Source organism: Kogia breviceps, chromosome 6, assembly GCF_026419965.1.
Source record: "Kogia breviceps isolate mKogBre1 chromosome 6, mKogBre1 haplotype 1, whole genome shotgun sequence".
In the NCBI taxonomy this organism is placed as follows: Eukaryota; Metazoa; Chordata; class Mammalia; order Artiodactyla; family Physeteridae; genus Kogia; species Kogia breviceps.
In genome coordinates, this window is record NC_081315.1 from 128,494,424 (window position 1) to 128,518,122 (window position 23,699).

A 23,699-nucleotide genomic window follows, 5' to 3' on the forward strand; every position below is an offset into this window, starting at 1 on the left:
ACTGAATATTAATCACCCATAGAAAGAAGGAAATCTTGTCATTTGCAACAACATAGATCGAACTTGAGGGCATTATGCTAAGGGAAATAAGACAGAGAAATACAGATACTGTATGATCTCACTTACATATCGAATTTTTAAAAAATGAAGTCATAGATTCAGAGTACAGATGGGTGGTTGCCAGAGGCAAGGGGTGGGGATGTCAAAGGTACAAACTTCCAGTTATAAGTCCTGGGGATGTTATACACAATATTTGCTAAGATAGTAGATCTTAAAAGTTCTTATCACAAACAAAATATTTATAATTGTATGTGGTGATGTTAACTACACTTGTTGCGGTGATCAACCTGCAATATATACATACACTAAATCATTTTTTAAAAATAAATTTATTTATTTTTGGCTGTGTTGGGCCTTCTTTGTAGTGCACAGGCTTCTCATTGTGGTGGCTTCTCTTGTTGCAGAGCACAGGTTCTAGGTGCACAGGTTTCAGTAGTTGTGGTTCGCAGGCTCAGGAGTTCTGGCACGCGGGCTCTAGAGAGCAGGCTCAGTAGTTGTGGCACACGGGCTTAGTTGCTCCGTGGCATGTGGGATCTTCCCAGACCAGGGCTTGAACCCACGTCCCCTGCATTGGCAGGCAGTTTCTTAACCACTGTGTCACCAGGGAAGCCCTAAATCATATGTTTTACACCTGAAACTAATATAATGTTATGTGTCAATTATATTTTAATAAAAAAGAAATTTAATTGAGAAAATTTATATAAAAAAATAAGAATACCACAGTAATAAATGCTTCAGGAAAAATGAAAATTAGTCAAACTCCAGGATTAAACAGGATATTTGCATAGCCTCAAATTATCTCCCTCAAAATATTTATTAACATGGTGGTTTTAACATATGTCTACCAACTATGATACTCCTCTCTCCAGGAGGTGTATCTCTATTTCCTTCCCCTCGTGTGTATGCTGAACTTCCTTCTAACAGACTACAGAAAAAGGGAAAATAGTAACTTCAGAGTGGAGAAACCTGACAGACACAACCTTAACGAAGTCGTCAAGGTTAACATCACCACTAAGAGTTGCTGATATCACGTACTCCTTAATATGCCACAAGATGTGCACTTCACCTCCACAGTAGTCTTACCAAATATCCTTAACTCTTGTTTAAGCATGAGAAAACATCAGGCAAATGTAACTGGAGGGCCATTCTACAAAATATCCAACTGGTACTCTTCAAAAGGATCAAAGTAATAAAAAACAAGGAAAGACTGAGAAACCACCATAAACCACAGAAGACAAAAGAGACATGACTGCTAAGTGCAATGGGGTATCCTGGGTTGAATCTGGACGTTAATTAAAAATCTGGTGAAATCCGAATAAAGTATATAGTACAGTTAGTAGTTTTGTACCAATGTGAATTGCTTAGTTTTGATAAATGTACTATGCTATGTAAGATGTTAACACTAGGGGAAACTGGATGGAAGAATATAGAGGAACTCTATCTTTACAAGTGTTCTGTAAATCTAAAATTATTTCAAAATAAAACATTATATACATAAGCTTTATCTTTTTTTTTTTTTTTTTTTTTTTTTGCGGTACGCAGGCCTCTCACTGCTGTGGCCTCTCCCGTTGCGGAGCACAGGCTCCCGACGCGCAGGCTCAGCAGCCATGGCTCACGGGCCCAGCCGCTCCGCGGCACGTGGGATCTTCCTGGACCGGGGCACGAACCCGCGTCCCCTGCATCGGCAGGCAGACTCTCAACCGCTGCGCCACCAGGGAAACCCAAGCTTTATCTTTAAGAGAAATTTTCTAACCATTCCTTTTACTTCTTTAGCTTCTATTTCCATTCCGTGTCACTACTCAAATTGATCCTAATGTAATTATATATTTTTGTACTTAGAAGTTTTATTCAGCATCCTTACCACACTTCTCGGCAATATTTGAACTTTTTAATCTCCTGTAAGCAAAAGTTTCTAAATATTAAAGGAAAAAAACCTAGACTGAGTTATCATTAGTTATCAACGAGCACTTGATCAAAACATCATAATCAACACATTTTGATAACCACTAAAGAATATGCTGCTTTTATTGAAAATGCACTACTTAATGAGAGGAAATGATGCTGTTTTTTTTCTCCCAATTAACCCGTGTATTTGTGGATGGATATTACTTCTTGCTATAATGAGGTGGCACACCATCAATTCTGTTATTTTTTCTATTTTTTTTTTAAAGTGATTTAACCCTTGAGAAGCCTTTCCCACGTGAAGAAGTACAGGGGCATTTAAATTTTGTTATAACAATCTCACTCAATTCCATGAGTTACATGCCAAAACTTGTTTGGTAAAATACTAGTTAAAATATTTTCAACATTCTCTCAGCAACACCTCCATCAGAGCCTCCTTCAATTTTCACGAGAGCAAAGAACTGAGGACAGGCACACTGGGTTTGCCATACCTGTTTTCAGGACTGTTCCTGGATTGACCCCATGTGAAGCTTCTGCAAGAGCTGGTGGTTTTCTTCCTGTAAACAATAAGGACACCGTGAGGCCAAACCCTGTCCACAGGGACCTTCTCAGAGTGTAAGTGGGGACAAAGCGAAGGGTTTCCTTGAAACTACCCACACACACAGGTAGCCCTAGGACTGCCTCCAAGGACCCTAGATAAGGAGACCCCATTCCAGTGCTCTGTCAGGATGGAGTGGGTAGGGGGCAAGTGTGCGTAGAGGGCGTCGGGCAGGAGAGCGAAGGGGCCGAACTGCTTGATGTTACCTGTGTGCTCCAGCAGTCAAGGCGGCCAAGGGGCCTGGATACCCAACCTCGAAGAGCTGGGCACACATCCCGCAGCCTTAAACTTGCTCGACGTTCCGCGGCGTCCCAACGCCTGGCGACGCAAGCCGTGGAGCGCGGCGGGCAGGCGCAGGCGCAGGCGCCGGGGGCGGGAGCGCGGGCCTAGGAGGTGGTTGGTGATTGGATGAGACAGGGCTCGGGAGCGCTGATTGGATGAAGGAGGACGCGGGAGCGTCGGTCTCGGGCCTGCAGGGACGCCTCGAGGCCGCCTTTTGAAAGGCGCATCCCTGGCTGAGTGGGTGTCCGGCCGAGCGGTCTGAAGTGAGAGATTGAGGCAGGGAGGAAGAAGCCATGGCGTCGGCAGCGGCCGGCCGGCGAACACCCGGCCTGCGGCTCGGTCAGAGCTGCCCACTGGCGGGGTCTGGCCAGCAGGGCAAGAAGGACAATTTTGGTGGGTGGGAGTTGGGCTGGGACTCGGGAGGCCGCCAACAGGCGGGTCGCTGCGGGTCTCAAATGTATTCTTTTTGTCGTTGTTGTTGTTTTCCCTGACACCCGAGGAAGGGCTTTTCACCACGGACCACCTCGTCCCTTCTTTCCTCGTTGTAGTAGTGCTTTGGGGAGGGATTTAGGAGAGACAGTTCTGTCACCCGTAAAACTGTAGCCACAGAGCAGTCATGACATCCGTTAGAGGTTTAGTGCTTGTCATGTGTGTGGAAAGGCCGCTTATGGGAATGTGGTTGGTTTTTATTTCAGAGTATTTTTAGTTTACTTAGTACTTTTTTTTTTGTCTTCTGCCAACTTCCTTACAATTTGTAGGTGAGAAAATGTCTGGCCACGATGACTGGTTTCAGAGTTCTAGGGTCCCCAGCTTTGCCCAGATGCTGAAAAAGAACTTGCCAGTTCAGCCATCAGCCCAGAGGGTAACCACACCCACAGGATTTTCCTCGGAAAGTTACAGCCTGTCGAACATGGCATCCAAGGTTACGCAAGTGACGGGTACAAACTCTTTTACATTTGTAATACGCCTACGTTCTTTAAGATTCTGAGATGGCCAGTTAGTTTTGTTGAGCCCCCAGTTTAAATGTTTCCTGGATATATATCCATTTACCTGTGGCCATGTCCCAACTGAAACTTAGATTTGACTCCCAGCACAGTAGAAATCCTTCCCCTGGCTCCTGACTTAATTGTTCTTTGCCGCTTGGGTGTACAACCACTTCCAGTGTGTCTTGCCTTTTTGAGGTGAGGCTGTGTCATCCCCTTCAGGAGAGAGGACTGGATTTATACTGGTTTCTATTCCACATATCCCTTAGCAGAGTGTTAAGTGTAAAGCAGGGACAGACACACTAAAAATTGGATTGAATTCAACGTGAAAGGTAATATGAAATAGTGAATGGGAAGCAGAAACTAGGTTCTAGTCCCAAATCTGTCTTAATACATTTTAGGCCTTAGTGACATGGGTAAAACTGGCTTAGAGAGCCTCTGAAGACCTTGACATCACTGAAATTCTAGGATTCTTTGATATCACTTAATTATATAACAATGATAGCACTTCGCAAAATAGTACTCTGCAAGATATATACAGTAACAGGTTACACTTCTTTAGTAGTAGAAACTCATTGTTAATGAAAAACACGTGACTAAATGTGTCTGGAACACCTTCCATTTTAGGAGAGGGTTTGGTGCTTTTGCTTGTCTTATTTTTAATTTAACCAAGTTGACAAGCGTAAACATTTATTTTTAGGTAATTTTCCAGAAGCATTGCTCTCCAAAAGTCTTTCATCTATTCCAAATCCTCTCATTCCTCCGAAAAAAATACCTCAGGAATTTATAATGAAATACAAACATGGAGAAATAAATCCTGTATCAGCCTTGCACCAGTTTGCGCAAATGCAGCGGGTTCAGCTTGACTTTAAGGAAACAGTAACAACAGGCAAGTGTGAAGTTGTATCTGGTTGTTCCAGTACTAGAAAATATTTTCCTATTGAAAACAGTGTATAAGTGGTACAAAATTTGATTATCTTGTTTATTTGCCTAATGTCAGGGTTAGATAATTGCTAGTATGTCTTGACAAGAGTACTTCAGACATTTTTATGTTCATACTTCTTTAGCCTTTTGAGCCTCTAAATTTACTCATACAAAAGTTCTAAAATCACTGAATTTTAACTTTTTGTGTATGGCTAGTTTAACGGAAATCTCATCAGCCTTGTAGATTATTTTCAAGTGTAAGTAAGTACTTCTTATAGCATAAATATACTTTTGTAGGGATGATGAATATTTGGACTCTGATGAATGAGTACTCTGTGATGACAATGCCTAATGAAAATTATAGTCAAATTTGGCTTCTGAAATTTATATTTCAGAACCTATTTTTATAAAGTATAAGGGAAAGTAACAGTTACCTGATTGATTCTCTGTCTGCAGACTTGTCTGTGACTAAATTTCTCCATTCTCTCTTAAACTGTCCCCTGCCAGAAGAATCTGTTAGCACATTGGGCCTGTGGAAAGCTACAGGAGTACAGATTAGTAAAAGATGGAAAGAAGTTTCTGATTTCTTAAGCTTATGACTAGTGATTAGGAAAATTAACAGGTGACAAAAATAGGGTCTTAATAATGAAGTGAAGTTTTCCTAGGTTCTATCACTATAGGTTGGATAACTTCATGTGATCAATACTATGGACTGAATTTCTGTGTAATTAGCTTTCTGCCTTTCTTCTCAAACTGCCCTTGGAAAATGTAAACTATTGGTCACAGTATGAAAAAACTTATCAGGTCACCTCTTTGTTGAACCAAGCAAAAACACTATCCAGTGATTGTTAATAGTGTTCATTTTATGTGCATAGTACTAGCTGAATAATCTAATTCAGTAGATTTGGTAGCAAAACCAGAGTGTCAGTATTTTTTAACAAGCTCTTTAGGACGGATTTAGATGATGATCAAGTTTGAGAACCTGTGGTAGAAACAGGATGAAGCTTAAAGTCTCAGCACTCTGACACAGAGTACTTATTAACAAATTTGACACGTAATATCTCAAATAAGAATCATCTGGGCCACTTGTTAAAAATATAAAATAGTCTTAGGTTTACTAAATTTGGATTGGAACCCAGGTGATCATGAAGGAAGTTATTTGGGAAACTGAGGTCATAGATGTTAGGATGAAAACAGTTTACCCTGATGCAGTCTGCAGTTGCTTCTAAAATCTTGATGTACATCTTAAAGAAAAACCCAGCAGTTAATGGAATATGTAAGAAGACAAGATAATACAATAATAATGAGGCTTATGTGGAGTGACACTGTATGTAGCCATTTGTAACCAGAGTGGAGACTTAAGTTTCTTAAAGGCCTCCTATAGTGTGAATACCAAGTAAAACTTGAACCAGAAAAATCTTTGGCTTGTAAATTTAGAAGATGGTTCCATTTCATTTTTCATCAGGCAAATATGAAAACTAGGTAGATGTAACTGTGTAAAGGTAATTTTTCCAATAATTTTGGATGACTGGACAGTTCAGTTCTTTAGCATATCTTTTCTTATTATTATTTACAGTTTGGTTTTCCTTGTAAATCCACCACACACACCGTAAGGCTATGATGGGTTAGATTGCTTATTGTGACTCCCTGATAGAAACATAAGATATCTTCAAAGGGATTCCTTCTGTTCCGGAGCTTATAAGAGTATCAGGGCACTCGGAGGATAGGAGTTGTTCAACTTCATTGGTATTGAAGTTCGAAAGAAGAGACACGTTGCCAGAGTCTCCACATCTTCCCTCTCATTGGTCATTAGATAGATATTGGGATGCTTACAATTGCCAGGCCTTATACAAGGCACTGTCATTCTGTGTGTGACATGTACTCTAAGCTGGCCCTATTGTTCATGCTGAATCTGGAGCCAAACTGGCTGCTTGAAGGATTCCTCAGAACTAGTTCAGGGGCCCACTCCGCTTTACTTTTAACCTGTATTGGCTCTGCAGAGTAACTGGTAGGCTGAGATAGTTTTCTACAGTTGTACTGAGATGTTTTCCTATGTAACAGACATCTTTTGCAAGATCATACTGTGAAGTATTACAGCATTCATTCTGAGTTATTTTTCAAGGTAATGTTATGGGACCATATTTTGCTTTTTGTGCTGTGGTGGATGGTATTCAATACAACACTGGGCTGGGACAAAATAAAAAGGAGTCTAGATCCAATGCAGCAAAATTAGCTCTTGATGAGCTTCTACAATTGGATGAAACTGAACCAAGAATTTCAGAAACATCAGGTAAATATTCTTGATTATAAAGTTGTGTTTATAAAGTATATCATTTTCCAGAAAGAGTCACCTGAAAGATTTATGTTAATGAAGAGTTACTTGGCAACTACAAGATAGAAGTAGCAGGATTTGAATAATTTTCTTCTGTTGCTGATTGCTGACTTATTTAATAGTAGTTAAAATGCTCTTGTATATTTCAACACCAAAGATGTAAGCATGTTGCTGAACTGTCTGATAACTTGTCAGATTGTACATGGGTTTGAGTCCTGAAACTTAGCTTTCTCTGTAATTTATTGGATTCTTATTATGAACTTAACACTGTACACTTAATATGTAGAGGTTTTTAATGCAATTCTTGTGACATTTGCCTATGTTAAATTCGGTAATGGTAGGGTTACTTGAGAAAATAAGGGCCTAAGGTGGCATAGCAAATAAGTTGAGAGTGTAAAGTCCAGAATTAGATTGCTCAGGATTGAGTATTGACCCTGAACAAGACAAGTTGTGCCTCTAAGGCTAAGTTTCATCATTTGAAAAATGGAGACAAGGATAGATACCTACTATGGCTGTCATTAGGATTCAGTAAATAATGGATGCAAAGCTTATAACCAGTGCCTGGTGAACAGTAACATAATCAAATGACGGTGGTTCTTATTAAATATTAATCAATTTGAGGAATATATATTTTAGTACAGTAACCAGTTTTTGGCAATACTCATTCATGTTAGATTACATTTTGGTTTAGCTATAAATGAGGCAACTTTAGTAAAGAAAAACATTTAAATTTGATTTAAACAGTGACAATAAATTCTAGTTAAATTCAAATCACCTTATGACTGGGCTTTTTTTGTTTGTTTATAACCTATTAATTTTAATATTTCTTTTGTAATACTTTCCTTAAGGTCATTTTGTTCTTTAAGTTCTTATTCCATATATTTTAATTTTTCTGTTGTTTAATTAAAACCATTATTAAGTTTTGATGTGTAGTCTTTCTCATTGTTTTCAAAATACTGATAGTTTGTCATAGTTTGGATTAAATAAGTACTTAGGAAAGTATTTTGTTAATTTTCATATTTCTGTTAACTATTTTTTAGATTTATTAATTATTTTTTTAGGGCTGGGTATGATAATTTTGGTGTCTTATCCATGCTAGCAGTTTATCAATGGAAATTCTTTATATGTGATTATTTTATAAGCTATCAGCCCACCTAGGTATGTCCCCAGCAATATTTTCCCCATTTCTTTCCAACCGTCACATGCATTCGAATCAATAAATCTTATGTTTTGAGGATGTGCTATGGTAAATACAAGGACTGTGATAACTTCCAGGGACTGTGGTAAATACTAGGAATCTAGTATTCATTTCAAGTAATCTATTCACTTTCTTTTAATGTTAGTTATTTGGCACTCAAGCCCAAAGAAAACTATAACTGCAATTGAAATTACTAGTTATGTGACCTAGGACCAGTTACTTCTCTGTACACCTTAATTTCTCTGTCTGTAAAATAGCTACAACAATAATTACCTCATAGGGTTATTGTGAGGATTAATTTATGCATGTAAAAAAAACTTGATCAGTGCCTGGAACACAGTAGGTGCTCACTAAATAGTAACTACTATTATTTTAACACTATATTCAACATTATGTGGATTATTGTATACTTTTCCCTTTAGATTGTGAATCCCCTGAAAGGCAGGAAATTATCCTTAATTTCTACATTGCCTACATAGTAGTAACACTTCAGAGTTTAGAGTATTTGTACAAATAAAGTGAAGAACAGCATTTCTTTCATTGTCTTTTCCAGGTCTGAGGATTAGGATTTATGCCTTTTCAGGTTTGGTTTTCCATTGTCTTTGTGAGACAGAAAAAAGCTACATTTGTGTGCTTGTTTGGAGTAAAATGACCAGAACAGGGAAAATAGGCACCTTCAAAAGGCAAAGTGTACCAATAGTTAAATATAGTCAGTCAAATATAGTCATTTACCCTAACAGTCATAGGAATTGATGAACAAAAGGACAGTGAGTGATCAGTCCAACAGCAATGATTTCTTAATATGAGAAGGGACTCTAGTCTTTCTTTTCAGCCTCTGTGGACATTTTTAATGAATAGTTAGAAAGAATCCCGGGTTGGCAAATAATATAGACTACTGTTACCCTGAGAAAACAGATCAGTCTATGCGGAACAAAGAGTATGTGGTTAACAGTATGTTTAAAGAAATACGTGAGTGGAGTCAGGTTTGGTAGGCTCAGGTTAAGGAGTTAAAAAGTTAAAACTTAACAGTTTTCTTTCAGTCAGGAAATGGAGAACAGACATCATTATCAGGCTTATAGGTAAACATGGGAGTTGGATGTTATCACTTCTGAAGAAAAAAAAGATTTGAGATATGTAAAAATCTTCTGAACAGGTCCTGTTGGGCTAGTTATGGAGGGTATCACCATTTCACAGCCTGTCTACTTTGCCATATTTTTACTGGAGTGTAGCTTCACTTAATATAGTGATATTTTGGCTCTGAAGATAGGTTCAGGTTACTTATGATACTAAAGATCATTTGAAATTAGCAACTGGAAATCAAAGAAATGGTGTTAATTAGCATCATGTATGTCATGTTTTTATGTCATCCTTCACTTCCAGTAGTTTGTGAGAACATTTTATTTCCTCAGCAACCAGCGCACATGTATAGGAAAAATAGTATTACACTTGCTCCTTATTCCTTCATATGCATACTAGTAAGAGATACATTTAGTAACTAAGATTTGATTATATTCACAACATTCGTTATTTCCTTCAACACCAGTTAAGATCAAGAGCTATATCAGTATGTTGTTAACTTCCAAACATTCTTTATGATATTCAGGTGCAACGTTTTTAATATGCAGCAAAATATTCTCTTGCCACACACATAGTTCTTGATCTGTCAATAATTGCAGTGTATTTGTCTATTCTATATCATGGCACAAAATAATTGCTAACTGTATAGGACATGATTAAATAAATTACAGTGCATTCATTCTATGGAACCATTAAGAAGAAGGAGGGTAGCACTACCTCTGAATGATGCCCAAGACCAAGTACATTCAGTCCTTTACATACAAACAAGTTCCGTTCCGAGAGCATGTTTGTAAGTCCAGTTTGTTCATAAGTCCAACAAAGTTAGCCTAGGTACCCAAATAACACAATCAGCTATATGATACTGTACTGTAATAGGTTTATAATACTTTTCACACAAATAATACATAAAAAACAAACACAAAAAATAAAACATTTTTAATCTTACAGTACAGTACCTTGAAAAGTACAGTAGTATCAGCTACATCACCGCTGCTTTTACACTTGCTTCCAGACATCCTAGCCTTGAAATAAATATGCTGTACTACTGTATACAGCACTGTACAGTAAAGTACACAGAAGCACAACCACTTGTAGAGGATGCACACGTGACAGTGTAATGACAGACATGTGAACTAACTTACGTGATTGGACATGTGAACGCACCTTTGCATCTTTGAAAGTTCACAACTTGAAGGTTCGTATGTAGAGAACTTACTGTAAATGCAAAGTGGATTTTAGCATGCCCCAGTTTTTATTTTTTAAAGTAGTGTATTTTAGATATATATTTTGTTTATCAAAATATCCATACTGGTAATAGTGGTTACATTTGGAGAGGGAGAGTTCTGAATGTGCATCTCTTATATTGCTGTTTCAGTGGGGAAAAAAATGTTTTACTTTATAATATCATCAAATGAATATGCTTCTCCTGTATCATAAGCTTTTGGTAATAAGCTGAGCCAAGTTGTTGAGTATTTCTAAGTCATATTTTTACTGCATAAACACCAAAAGCTAATTTTTACACTACACGATGGTTTCGATGGTTTTTCTAATTTAAATGAAATATATGCTAGCATATAATTATAATAATTTCACCTTCTCATTGTATGCTTTGTGGTTAGATAAAAGAATATAGCAAGTAGTTCATTCTTCTGATTGTGTTTATGATGTTCTTTAACTCTTTTTGATGTGACTTTACATGTTTTTGCTAAGAGAGCATTAACAGTATTAACAAACAAAAATTCAAGTTTGACAAATATAAGTAAAAACTTGTAAGTGGCCTAACTGAAATGAGTTGTATTAGCTGAGACTACTAACGTGAAATTTTTATCATTTATGTGCCTTTTAATATAATTATTAAGCAGGTGACAAGAATTTCTGTGAAAAATAGAGTTATACAATTCATATATATGCAAGGTATGAGAGTAAAATTGTTTCATTTACTTTTTTCCTCTGAGGATATAATGGACTGCAAACCACTTGATAGACTACTTAGCAACTATCATGCAACCAACAGGAACTATCAGTGTTTAGTAAACAACTGAACTTTGAGAAATACTATGTTAAGTGATTCTGCAACCTCTCATTCTCTAGAATAATGATTCTTCCCTGGGGATATACAAGCATACATACACAAAGCAACAGATGGCCAGGGCCCTATCTCAGAACCTCAAGTCTTTAATTTTTTTAAAAGGTCCGTGGGTGACTTTTGATGTCTATTCTTGGTTATAACTGTTCTATGGTAATCCTGATTATTTCAGACTACCTCCTTTCAAAGTTTGGGACTTTTTTTTTTAGTGCAAACATGGAACTATATCAAGAGTCTAAGTGTTTAGTGCTTTGCAGTGGTTGTCAGTGGGGCAAATACTTAGTAGTATATTTTGATTGTCACAGTGATTGGGGAAGACTGCTGGCATTCATTGAGATGTTGCTTGTCAGACAATGTGGGACAGTCCCATACAACAGAGAATTGCCTTGTGTCCTGTATGACTTTTGAATGTTTTATCAATTATAAATTAGTAATCCTCTAATATGTAGTACTTGTACATCTTTTTACAAGAATCTATCCAAAAAGCTCAATAACTTGTGTTCTTTTAGAATGGAATACTTTAAAATCTCAATCATGACATAAATTATAAATTTGCTTACATATCTCTGTAAATTAACTCATTCAATTGAAAGGTTATAAGAGGAATAATAGAGACCTCTAGGAGAAAGCACAGTGTTCTTCAAATTCATATTGCATTTGATTTTTTTTCTAGAAGGGAGACATACTCAGTTCGCAAAGATTTCACAGATTGTTAAAGAAACATTTTATCAACTAATTTGTGATCATTCAGAGTATCTGAAATGTAGCAACTCATTAGCTGCTTTTATAATTGAAAGAGGTAAGTGCAGGTACTTGGGCTGTGTTCATTTGTACAAAAACTATTAAGTAACTTAATGATCTGAACTACGCTATAGTAATATTTTAATTAACTATCTTTGCCCCTGTTGACAGTGGTGCTGCACTGATTTGAAGTGGCCTTTTCTAGTAGGTGTAGGTCATTAAACACAAAGATTCTCAAAGGTAGAGATAAAGTATACTGAACAGGAACCAATAGAGAACTTCAGAATGGTAAAATAACCTAATATTTTAATCAGTAACTGTGTTGGAGTCACTACTAGCTTGAAATCTAACCCCATTATAACAAATATTGAGAAGGACTCTATAAAAATTAACATATTTTCTTCACTTTCAAATAATAAAAGATTAAAGTGAAAAATCATGAATCTGTTTTTTCCTGTCAATATTATAATGTGATTCCAATTATATTTTATCTTTTATTTATCCTGTAATGTCCCAGATTGATCATTAATTAAACATGTTTGAATTTTATATTCATCTCTGAATAAGATATTATAGATGATACAAAATCATTTTGATATTTGGTTCTTATTCTTAAGGATTTTTTGTGACCTAGATGGGGAGAAGATATATATGATTGTTCAAGGGTCACCTTTAGTTTGAAATCATGGAGCATGATACCTCCATGCTTTCTCATTCTCTCTCAAGATCGCTTTGGCTATTTGGGTGTTTGTATGTTTCCATACAAATTATACAATTATTTGTTCCAGTTCTGTGAAAAATGCTGTTGATATTTTGATAGGGATTGCATTGAGTCTGTATATTGCCTTGGGTAGTATGGTCATTTTAAGAATATTACTTCTTCCAGTTCTTGAGCATGGTATATCTTTCCATTTATTTGTTTTCAACTTCAGTTCTTCCATTAACATCTTACAGTTTTCTAAGTATGTCTTTTACCTCCTTGGTTAGATTTATCCTATGTATTTTATTCTTTCTGATGCAATTTTAAATGGGATTGCTTTTTAAATTTGTCTTTTTGATAGTTCATTATTAGCGTATAGAAATGGAACAGATTTCTATATATTAATTTTGTATCATGCAGCTTTACTGAATTCATTTATTAGTTGTAATAGTTTTTTGGTGGAGTCTTTAAGGATTTCTATGTATAGTATGTCATCTGCAAACAGTGACAGTTTTACTTCTGATCCAATTTGTTTTCCTTTTATTTCTTTTTCTTGTCAGTTTACTGTGGCTAGGGTTGCCAATACTATGTTGAATAAAAGTAATGAGGGTGGGTATCCTTATCTTATTCCTCTGATAGAAGAAGAAATGCTTTCAGCTTTTCACCATTGAGTATGATGTTGGCTGTGGGTTTGTCATATATGGCCTTTATTATGTTGAGGTATGGTCTGTTGCTACCCACTTTGTTGAGAGGTTTTTTTTTTTAAATCATAAATGGATGTTGAATTTTGCTGAAAGCTTTTTCTGCATCTATTGAGATGATCATATGCTTTTTAATTTTCAGTTTGTTAATGTGGTGTGTCACATTGATTGATTTGTGGATATTAAACCATCCTAGTATCCCCGGAATAAATCCCACTTGATTATGGTGTATGATCCTTCTTTTAATGTATTGTTGAATTTGATTTGCTAATATTTTGCTGAAGATTTTTTTGCATCTGTGTTTAGGCATATTTGTCTGTAATTTTCTTTTTCTGTGGTATCTTTGTCTGGTTTTGGTATCAGGGTAATGCTGGCCTTATAGAATGAGTTTGGAAGTGACCCCTCCACTTCAATTTTTTGGAATAGTTTGAGCAGAATAGGTATTAACTCTTCTCTAAATGTTTGGTGGAAGTCACCCGTGAAGCCATCTGGTCCTGGACTTTTGTATGTTGGGAGTTTTAAAGTTACTGATTCAATTTCATTACTAGTAATTGGTCTGTTCAAATTTTCTGTTTCTTCCTGGTTCAGTCTTGGGAGATTGTATGTTTCTAGGAATTTATCTCTTTCTTATAGGTTGTTCATTTTATTGGCATATAATTGTTCAGAGTAATCTGAATTACGATTCTTGGTATTTTTGTGGTGTCAGTTGAACTTCCCTTTTTTCATTTCCAATTTTATTTATGTGGGCCTTCTCTCTTTTTCTTGATGTATCTGGCTAAAGGTTTATCAATTTTGTTTCTTTTCAGAGAACCATCTCTTAGTTTCATTGATCTTTTCTATTTTTTTTTTTAAGTCTCTATTTCATTTATTTCTGCTCTGATCTTATGATTTCTTTTCTTGTAACTTTAGGTTTTGGTTATATCTATTTTTCTTGTTCTTTTAGGTGTAAGGTTAGATGATTGATTTGAGATTTTTCTTGTTTCCTGAAGTAGACTTGTTTCTTTCTAATTTTTTAGAAGTTTTATAGTTTTATTTTTTTGATTGATTGATTGATTGCTGCATTGGGTCTTTGTTGCTGCACGCCAGCCCTCTCTAGTTGCATCGAGTGGGGGCTACTCTTCATTGTGGTGTGCAGGCTTCTCATTGCAGTGGCTTCTCTTGTTGCAGAGCCTGGGCTTTAGGTATGCATGCGTCAGAAGTTGTGGCACGTGGGCTCAGTGGTTCTGGCTCATGGGCTCTAGAGTTCAGGCTCAGTAGTTATGGCACACAGGCTTAGCTGCTCTATGGCATGTGGGATCTTCCCAGACCAGGGCTCAAACCAGTGTCCCCTGCATTGGCAGGTGGATTCTCAACCACTGCACCACCAGGGTAGCCCTGAAGTAGATTTGTTTTAATTTCCTTCTTACATCTGCTTTTGCTACGTCCCATAGGTTTTGGGTCATTGTGCTTGCAGTTTCATTTGTGTCCAGGTATGTTTTTATTTCCTTTTTGATTTCTTCAGTGATCCATTGATTGTTTAGTAATATGTTGTTTAGACTCCACCTATTTGTGTGTTTTTTTGTGCTTTTGTTTCTTGTGATTGATTTCCACTTTCATAGCATTGTGGTTGGAAAAGATGCCTTATATGATTTCAGTATTCTTAAATTTATTGAGACTTATTTTGTGGCATAGCACGTGATCTGTCCTGGAGAATGTTCCATGTGCACTTGAGAAGAATGTGTATTTTGCTATTTTGGATGAAATGTTCCATATATGTTTAATTCCATCTGGTCTGATGTGTCATCCAAAACAGGCATTTTCTAATTGATTTTGTGTCTGGATGGTCTGGCCATTGATGTAAGTGGGGTGTAGTCCCCTACTATTACTGCATTATTGTCAATTTCTCCTGTTACGTTTATTAATATTTGCTTTATGTATTAGGGTGCTCCTATGTTGAGTGCTTTACATTTACAATTGTTATATATACTTTTAGGATTAATCCCTTTATCATTGTGTAGTGTTCTCTTTTATCTTTTTGCTGTCTTTGTTTTAAAGTCTGTTTTGTCTGATAATAAGTATTGCTACTCCAGCTTTCTTTTCATTCTGTTTGCATGGAATACCTTTGTCCCCTTCACTTTCAATCTGTGTGTGTCTTTAGATCTGAAGTGAGTCTCTTGTAGGCAGTATATATGTGGATCTTGTTTTCTTGTTCAGCCACTTTATGTCTTTTGATTGGAGCTTTTAGTTCACTTACATTTAAAGTAATTATTGATAGATATATACTTATTACCATTTTGTTAACTTGTTTTCAGGTTATTTTTGTAGTTCTTTTTGTCCCTTCTTTTGCTCTCTTCCCTTGTGATTTGATGACTGTCTTTAGTGGTTGTGTTTGGATTTCTTTCCCTCTTTTGTGTGTGCATCTGTATTATAGGTTTTTGGTTTATGTCTACCATGAGGTACATGTATAACTATATATATATATATGTGTGTATATATAATATAGGTGAGTATTTTAAGTTGATGATCTCTCAAGTTCAGATGCATTCTAATCACCCTATATTTTTACTCCCCCCCAAAGGTTAATGTATTTTACATCTTTTTGGCATGTGTATCCCTTAACTACTTGTTGTGGCTATTGATGATTTTACTGCTTTTGTTTTTTAACCTTCCTACTAATTTTATAAGTGGCTGATCTATCAACTTTACTGTATGTTTGCCTTTACCGGTGAAATTTTTCCTTTTGTAATTTTCATATTTCTAATTGTGATCTATTCTCTTTAGAGTAGTCCCTTTAACATTTCTTGTTAAGCTGATTTTGTGGTGCTGAACTCTTCTGGTTTTTGCTTATATGTAAAATCTTTGTCTTTCCTTCAAATCTAAATGATAACCAGATCAGGGAGAGTATTCTCTACTGTAGGTTTTTTCCTTTCATTATAGGTTTTTTTCCTTTCATTGCTTTGAATATATTGTGCCACTCCCTTCTGGCCTGCAAAGTTTCTGCTGAAAAGTCAGCTTAAAGTCTTATAGGAGTTCCCTTGTATGTAAGTAGTTGCCTTTCTCTTTCTGCTATTCTCTTCCTTTATCTTTAATATTTGCCTTTTTAATTATAATGTGTCTTGGTTTGAACCTCTTTCAGTTCACCTTTTTGAGACTGTGTGACTCCTGGACCTGGATTTCTATTATCTTCCCCAGGTTAGAGAAGTTTTTAGCTACTATTTCTTCAAATAAGTTCTCTGCCCCTTTCTGTCTCTTTTCTCCTTCTGGGACCCCTATAATGCACATGTTAGTATGCTTGGTATTGTTTCAGAGGTGTCTTAAACTATCCTCACTTTTTAAATTCTTTTTTTTTCTCTTTAGCTTAGGTGATTTCCACCACTTGGTCTTCCAGATCGCTGATTCATTCCTCTGTACTAGCTAATCTACTGTTGATTTTTTTAGTGTATTTTTTATTTTAGTTATTGTATTCCTCAGCTCTGTTTGGTGGTTCTTTATATTTTTTACCTCTTTGTTCATCCATTCTTCTCCTGTCTTCAGTGACCATCTTTATGATCATTATCTTGGACTCTTTAATCAAGTAGATTGCTTATCTCCACTTCATTTAGTTCTTTTCGTGAGGTTATGTCTTATTCCTTCATTTGGAACATAATTCTGTGTCTCTTCGTATTGCCCAATTCTCTATGTGTTTATTTCTATGTGTTAGGTAGTTCAGTTACATTTCCCCCTCTTGGAGAAGTAGCCTTTTGTAGGAGACATCCTATGGGGCCCAGCAACACATTCTTCTCTGGTCACCAGGGCTGTATACTTTAGGAGTGCCCTCTATTTGGAATGTGTGTGCCCTTCTGTTGTGGTGGGGCCTATTACTCTGGGCATGTGGATAGGCACGCCTGGCCCCTGACCCAGTTGGCTATAAGACCAGACCCTGTGTGGTGGCTGTGAGCCCAGTGGAGGACAGGGTAGGCTTTCCTGCCATTTCCTCTTACATCTTGATGAATTTCTTCTTTTGGTTATTCCCTCTTTTTCCTACATTATCAAACTCTAGTATCTCCCTGAAACATTGCAGTTTGAGTTACAGAGAAAGAAGCTGAGCTCTTGGCTACACTACTGCCCATTATAACTCAGAACATACATCACCATTCCAGAAATTACACTGACACTATACAATTCCCTTATATCACCCCATCCCCCATGCCCATACTAGAACTTTTTGGCCAGCCCAATACATTAGAGATAATAGAACATTTTTACTTTTCTCATCTAATCCTACTCCTCCAGTTTCCTTTATCTCAGTAAATGGCATCCATCCAGCTGCTAAAAATCTAATTCATCCATTATTTATCCCTTCCCCTAACATCTTACAATTTATCTTCAAATCCTGTTTATTATATCCTTAAACTCTATCTCAGGACTGATCCTTTTTTTTTTTTTTTTTTCATTTAACCTCCATCATTTGAGTCTTAAGTCACTATCTCTGACCTGAACTACTGTAACAGACCCCCTAATTCAGCTTCTTGGACCTTACTGGAATATCCTTTTCCCCACTCCTTATGCTCCTCACTCATAATGAAACTTAAATTTCAGTTTCATAAGGAGAGATTCTGCAACTGGTCTTCACGAGGTAATCTTTCCTCCTAATATTCTTTAAATTAGCCGTGTATCTGCTTCCTTCAAAGCTTTTATTACAATTTGTGGTTTTAGTCTTTTTTTCTTCTCTCCTATTAGAAGCTTCATGAGGGCCTGTCTTGCTCATCGTTTTATTCCTAGCATCTATTTCACTGCCTAGTATTTGGTAGGACCAAATTTTTGTGGAATTAATGGAAGTCCTTTCTTAGGTAGTTGCAAATGTGGAACTGAACTTTGAAAGACTAAGAATAGAGATTTTCTGAAATCATCAAGACAGGTAAAATATAGCATGAGATAGGTACTCAGAGAAGAATATTTAGAGAAAAAAGAAAAATGATCTAGCGACTAGGATATAGAAAGGCCACATAGTTAGGAGGTGAAAGGAAAAAACTATCTTCTGAGCATAGAGTCTCAAAGAAATCTCAAATTGGATACAGCAAAAAATTATTCTATTGATTGTAGTAGAAATGTAGACAAAGTATAATATAAAACATCTGCCTTTTAAATTGTCATATTATTGAAGTATTTTTAAAATTTTGCTTCTTAGAAGACTCTCAAACTCTTATTTGAAATTGTGGAATTATTTTTCCAACTTTTTGGTCAATATATTTTACTAACTTTAAGATGGTAAAGTAGACTTTTTCATTGAACTACCGGTGTAATTAATTCATTTAACCTACTCTCTTTTTACACCACGCATTTACTAGATGCGCAAATAAAAGTTTGTTCAATATAAATGGGAAAAAAATGGTAAAAAAGAGGTGGAGGTTAAACATAGGGAAGAGGAAGGTAAAAATAACCTGCTACTTTTAACATTTTCTTTCAGCTGGACAGCGCGAAGTTGTAGCTATAGGCACAGGTGAATACAATTATAGTCAGTGCATTAAGCCAAATGGAAGAGTGTTGCACGATACTCATGCTGTTGTTACAGCAAGGAGATCTCTCCTTAGGTAAGGTAACAAATATGTTTAATTAAATATATATAAATATATCTGTTAATATTTAACAAATATATTTAATGCCATCAAATATTAATGCTCTTAGCCTAAAGCAATCACATATATATGTCTTTATTTACAAATGGAATTTTACTCATCATTGAGCCAAGGGTATGGCAGTCTCTTACTTATCCAAGTCATCTGATATTTTCATGTCACTTTTGGAAACCTTATAGTAATTTCAGTGTCTAGCCTATGAATTTTAGTGGCTTCTATTATCAAGACCTTATGAACTCAGTTTTAAGAGTCATACAACTTTTTAACATAAAAATACTGTCCTTATTACTGATAAAAGTAATTGGAGAGTATAACTTTAGATCTGGACCAAGTAGGCTTGGTAATATTTGACCCCTGAATTAGCCATACTTATCCAAAGGCAGAAATCAATGAGTTTCCACTCATGAGGTCTGTACAAAGTTTACCATATAGCAGAGTGTCGATAAAGTATTTTTTAGGCTGGCAGATCTCAGAGAGAAAGAGAGAAAGGGGCTGAAGTGAGGATGCCTAGTTTCTTTTTCCAAACTTATCAGTCACTCTGCTCCTTATAAGAGGCATAAGTAGCAGATAGTAGAGAAATAAACCAAGATGGTTACTCTTTGGAATTCCTTCTCTGTAAAAACATGAAAAGTGGTAAATGAGCATTACCTCCTGCAGTATTTACCAGCTTTTGTTCTCTTAAGTCATTAAGTTTACTTTTTATAAAACATTTCTAATCGAATTTTTCAAACAAAAGTGAGAATCAGATAATTAATTCCATCATTCAGTTGTCAGCATTCTGATACCAATACCCAATGATCATATCCAATTATTAGCATATCCATTTATTAGGATTCTGGTGTTCTTATTTAATTTATGCACCCTCACTTTTTGTTGGTGGTGTTTTTTTGCTGGAGTATTTTAAAACAAATTTAGACATATTGTTTTATCTGAAAAACTTAAGTATATATCTCTAATAATAAGGAAAGAATCCTATAATCTTGAAAGCTTTTGGGAAGTCCATGAAGGTAATGCAACTCATTGTCCTCCCATCCCCCTTGGTGCTTAGTGAATTATTTGACCCCTTTAAAACTACCTCTTGTGTTTATTTCTTGTCATGCTTGGCACTGTCATTTATACTGGTGCTTAGTATTTTATTATATATTTCTGATGATAGGATTAAAATCATGGTTTTTTAAATAAGCAAAATAGTATTTGTCCTCTGATGTGATTAGTAGTTGTCTTTCAGGAAATCTATTTCACTTCTTTTTTTTTTTTTTTTTTTTTTTTTTGTGGTACACGGGCCTCTCACTGCTGCGGCCTCTCCCCTTGTGGAGCGCAGGCTCCGGACGCGCAGGCTCAGCGGCCATGGCTCACGGGCCCAGCCGCTCCGCGGCATGTGGGATCTTCCCGGACCGGGGCACGAACCCGTGTCCCCTGCATCGTCAGGCAGACTCTCAACCACTGCGCCACCAGGGAAGCCCATATTTCACTTCTTAATTTAACTTACAGGCTTTGTTATGTTATTCCTACGCTCTTGTGTTTTTGTCTTCAGAACCACTAAGCAGCGGGAACCACAGTTGTTGTTTGTCTGCCTGTTTTGGCATGGAAGGGAAAATAGAAGTAAAGCAGAAAATGGATACTTCACCTAGGAGGCTGGGAGCAGAGCTGTCTAACTGATTCACTTTGTTGTAAGGCAGAAACTAACACACCATTGTAAAGTAATTATACTCCAATAAAGATGTTTAAAAAAAAAAAAGAAAAGAAAGAAGGGAGGAATCAGTAGAGAAATGGGTCTTTTGCAGAAAATGTTAGTTGAGTACTTTAATGTGAAATGAGAGTGGAGTGGTAGTCGAGGATGATGCTTAAGGCAGGTCACCGTGCAGACTGGGCTCTAACTGAAGACTTATCAAGGGACTTAATTCTTCATTAAGTAAGGCTAAGATTATTTTACAAGTTCCTATCAATACCCAAACTTTTGACATATAGGGACATTGTTCATAACATGAATATAATGTTCGTTTAAGATACTTCATTTTTAAATTTGCTTACTTAACGAAGTTCTATCATTAATTTTAGGTACTTTTATAGACAACTTCTGCTCTTCTACAGCAAAAATCCTGCTATGATGGAAAAATCAATATTTTGTACAGAACCAGCTTCTAACCTACTCACTCTCAAGCAGAATATCAACATTTATCTCTATATGAATCAGTTGCCTAAAGGATCAGCCCAGATTAAGTCACAATTGTAAGTATTATGGAAGCTGTTTTTGAAAGAATCTAGGATGGCCATATCATGCATTCTGAATCCATACAGCAAAAGAACAAGTAAATTCATATCTATCCATATTCTCTCTCCAGCCTTGAGGTGTTGTTTAGGCTGCAAGAGACCACAAATTCTTTCTCCTTCCACTCCACTCAGTCTGATCCGTTACTACTACGTAAATATTCCATGTACTTCACTGCTTTCTTTTTGATGCTGTTGAAAATTTTCTATTCATTTCTAGTTGTAATACTTCATAAACTTTAGGAAGTGTGGATTTATACACTCTTCACATACTAACACAGGAGTTAAGGAATGCAGTCTATTCTTCTGGTCAGTCTGTGGCCAGAACTTCATTATCTTGATGAAGGGGTAGCATCAGTTAGCATGAAGTTTGAACAACACAGGCAAGCACAAAAAGAAAGTAAAATTCACTTCAAGTCCAACCATCTAGAGATAACTGCGGTTTATAGTTTGTTTAAAAGCCTTCCAGTAACACCTTTGAAAACAAGGGTGAGTGTTTCTCTTGAGAGAAACCTCAAGAAAAACAATTTTAGATTTTATTGTTTTAACATATTTTGTTGGAGGTGTATCTTGGATGTAAATTGTCAGTTTTCTTTTTTTCATTCTCTAATTTTGTAGTGTTTAAAAATTTTCATATGGTGAAAGGAAATATCTCACAAACTACGGCAGGGACAAAAATTAGGTTTTCATTGATTTTAAGGGACATAAAGAATGGCAGTAATATGAAATTTATCCTTGCTGGAAGCTCTAAATATGGTTAATTTCTGTTTGGTTTTAATTTTGTGGAACAAAGTCACTCCATTCTACCTTGCTTTGGGTTTGCATCTATTTGTGTTACTGGAATTAAATGTACACTGGCAAGTTAAATATGTTTGAGAACAGTTCTTAGGTACATACAGATTTTACTTTGTCTGCTTTGGGTTTTGTGGGTTTTTTTTAACATCTTTATTGGAGTATAATTGCTTTACAATGGTGTGTTAGTTTCTACTTTACAACAAAGTGAATCAGTTATACATATACATACGTTCCCATATCTCTTCCCTCTTGCATCTCCCTCCCTCCCACCTTTCCTATCCCACCCCTCCAGGTGGCCGCATAGCACAGGGAGATCAGCTCGGGGCTTTGGCTTTTAAAGGAAGAAACTTTCTTTTCTTTCTCTAGGCATCTTAATCCACATTTTGTGTCTGCATTTGAAGCCAATGAAGAACTGAGTCTCCATGTGGCTGTTGAAGGCAAAATTCATCTGACTCTCTACTGCCCTGCAGATGTTGTTAACAGAATAAGCAGCATGTCCTCAAGCGACAAACTGATGAGATGGGGAGTGCTTGGTGTACAGGGAGCATTGCTGAGTCAGTTTATACAGCCAGTTTATATCAGCAATATACTTGTTGGTGAGTCGGAGTACAGTACCTCTTTTCCTCTTTTACTGAGTCATTTCACTATATTTTATTTACCAGTGTAAAATCAGAATTTGCCTGCATGAAGCTTTACTTAATGTAAAATTCAGATCCACTATTTCGTTGAGGTTTTCATTTCATGATAACTGGTCATCACATTTAATATGACTTTTGCCATCTTATCCGGAGGCTAATAAGAATCAGTATTTTATGTAAGGCAATTACATGTATTCTATCTTGAATGTATACTTTTGTTTGTACGGTATTCAATTTTTTCCTTTCTTTTGGAAGACGATGCTTCTTTAAACTTATCAAATTTAAAAGCTTATATTTAGTTATTCCTGAAATAAAAAATATTAAATGCCCATTTTGGTTCTTTCTTACTTTTACGCTTTTTTAATACATTTGGTTATGATTTGGATCCTTTTGATTTGTGAAGTGATTGGGAAGTAACTAGAACACAAATAATGTGAACTAGTAATTTATTTCTTTCTTTGGTAGGGGCTATTATAGAATGCTGTATTTATATTTGAATGGTTTTCCAGATATTATCCCATTGACAGACATTTTGGGCACTCAATTCTATAGTTTTCATAAAGCCCTAAGAGTTTCAAAGCTTCAGTTACCCTTGGGAAACAATTTAAATTAACTACCATTACTTGGCTGTTCTTTGTTTACTGCTAATTTTTAGTAATGATGGCCCATATGCAAGCTTTGGCTCCTCACATGAGAAGTAGTTTTACTTTTAGAAAGTGCTGTTTCTTTTATTCTTGTTTTTTGTTGTTGTTGTTGTTCTATATATTTTATACCCATTTCTTTAGGAATTTCTCCTATAGACAGTATTTTTTCAGTTCCA

The 23,699-nt window shown here is 36.2% G+C and overlaps 1 protein-coding gene across 1 annotated transcript in view; it reads left to right on the forward strand.

The window, feature by feature from the left end:
* Positions 1–3,608: 3,608 nt before the first annotated feature.
* Positions 3,609–23,699, forward strand: part of ADAD1 (adenosine deaminase domain containing 1) — a 41,817-nt gene continuing 21,726 nt past the window's right edge. Inside the window, exons 1-8 of the mRNA XM_059066140.2 lie at positions 3,609–3,780; positions 4,526–4,714; positions 6,872–7,039; positions 9,232–9,267; positions 12,116–12,241; positions 19,010–19,133; positions 21,237–21,407; positions 22,608–22,837. Coding sequence (XP_058922123.2) covers positions 3,609–3,780; positions 4,526–4,714; positions 6,872–7,039; positions 9,232–9,267; positions 12,116–12,241; positions 19,010–19,133; positions 21,237–21,407; positions 22,608–22,837 — 1,216 coding nt within the window. The remainder of the gene's footprint in view (positions 3,781–4,525; positions 4,715–6,871; positions 7,040–9,231; positions 9,268–12,115; positions 12,242–19,009; positions 19,134–21,236; positions 21,408–22,607; positions 22,838–23,699) is intronic.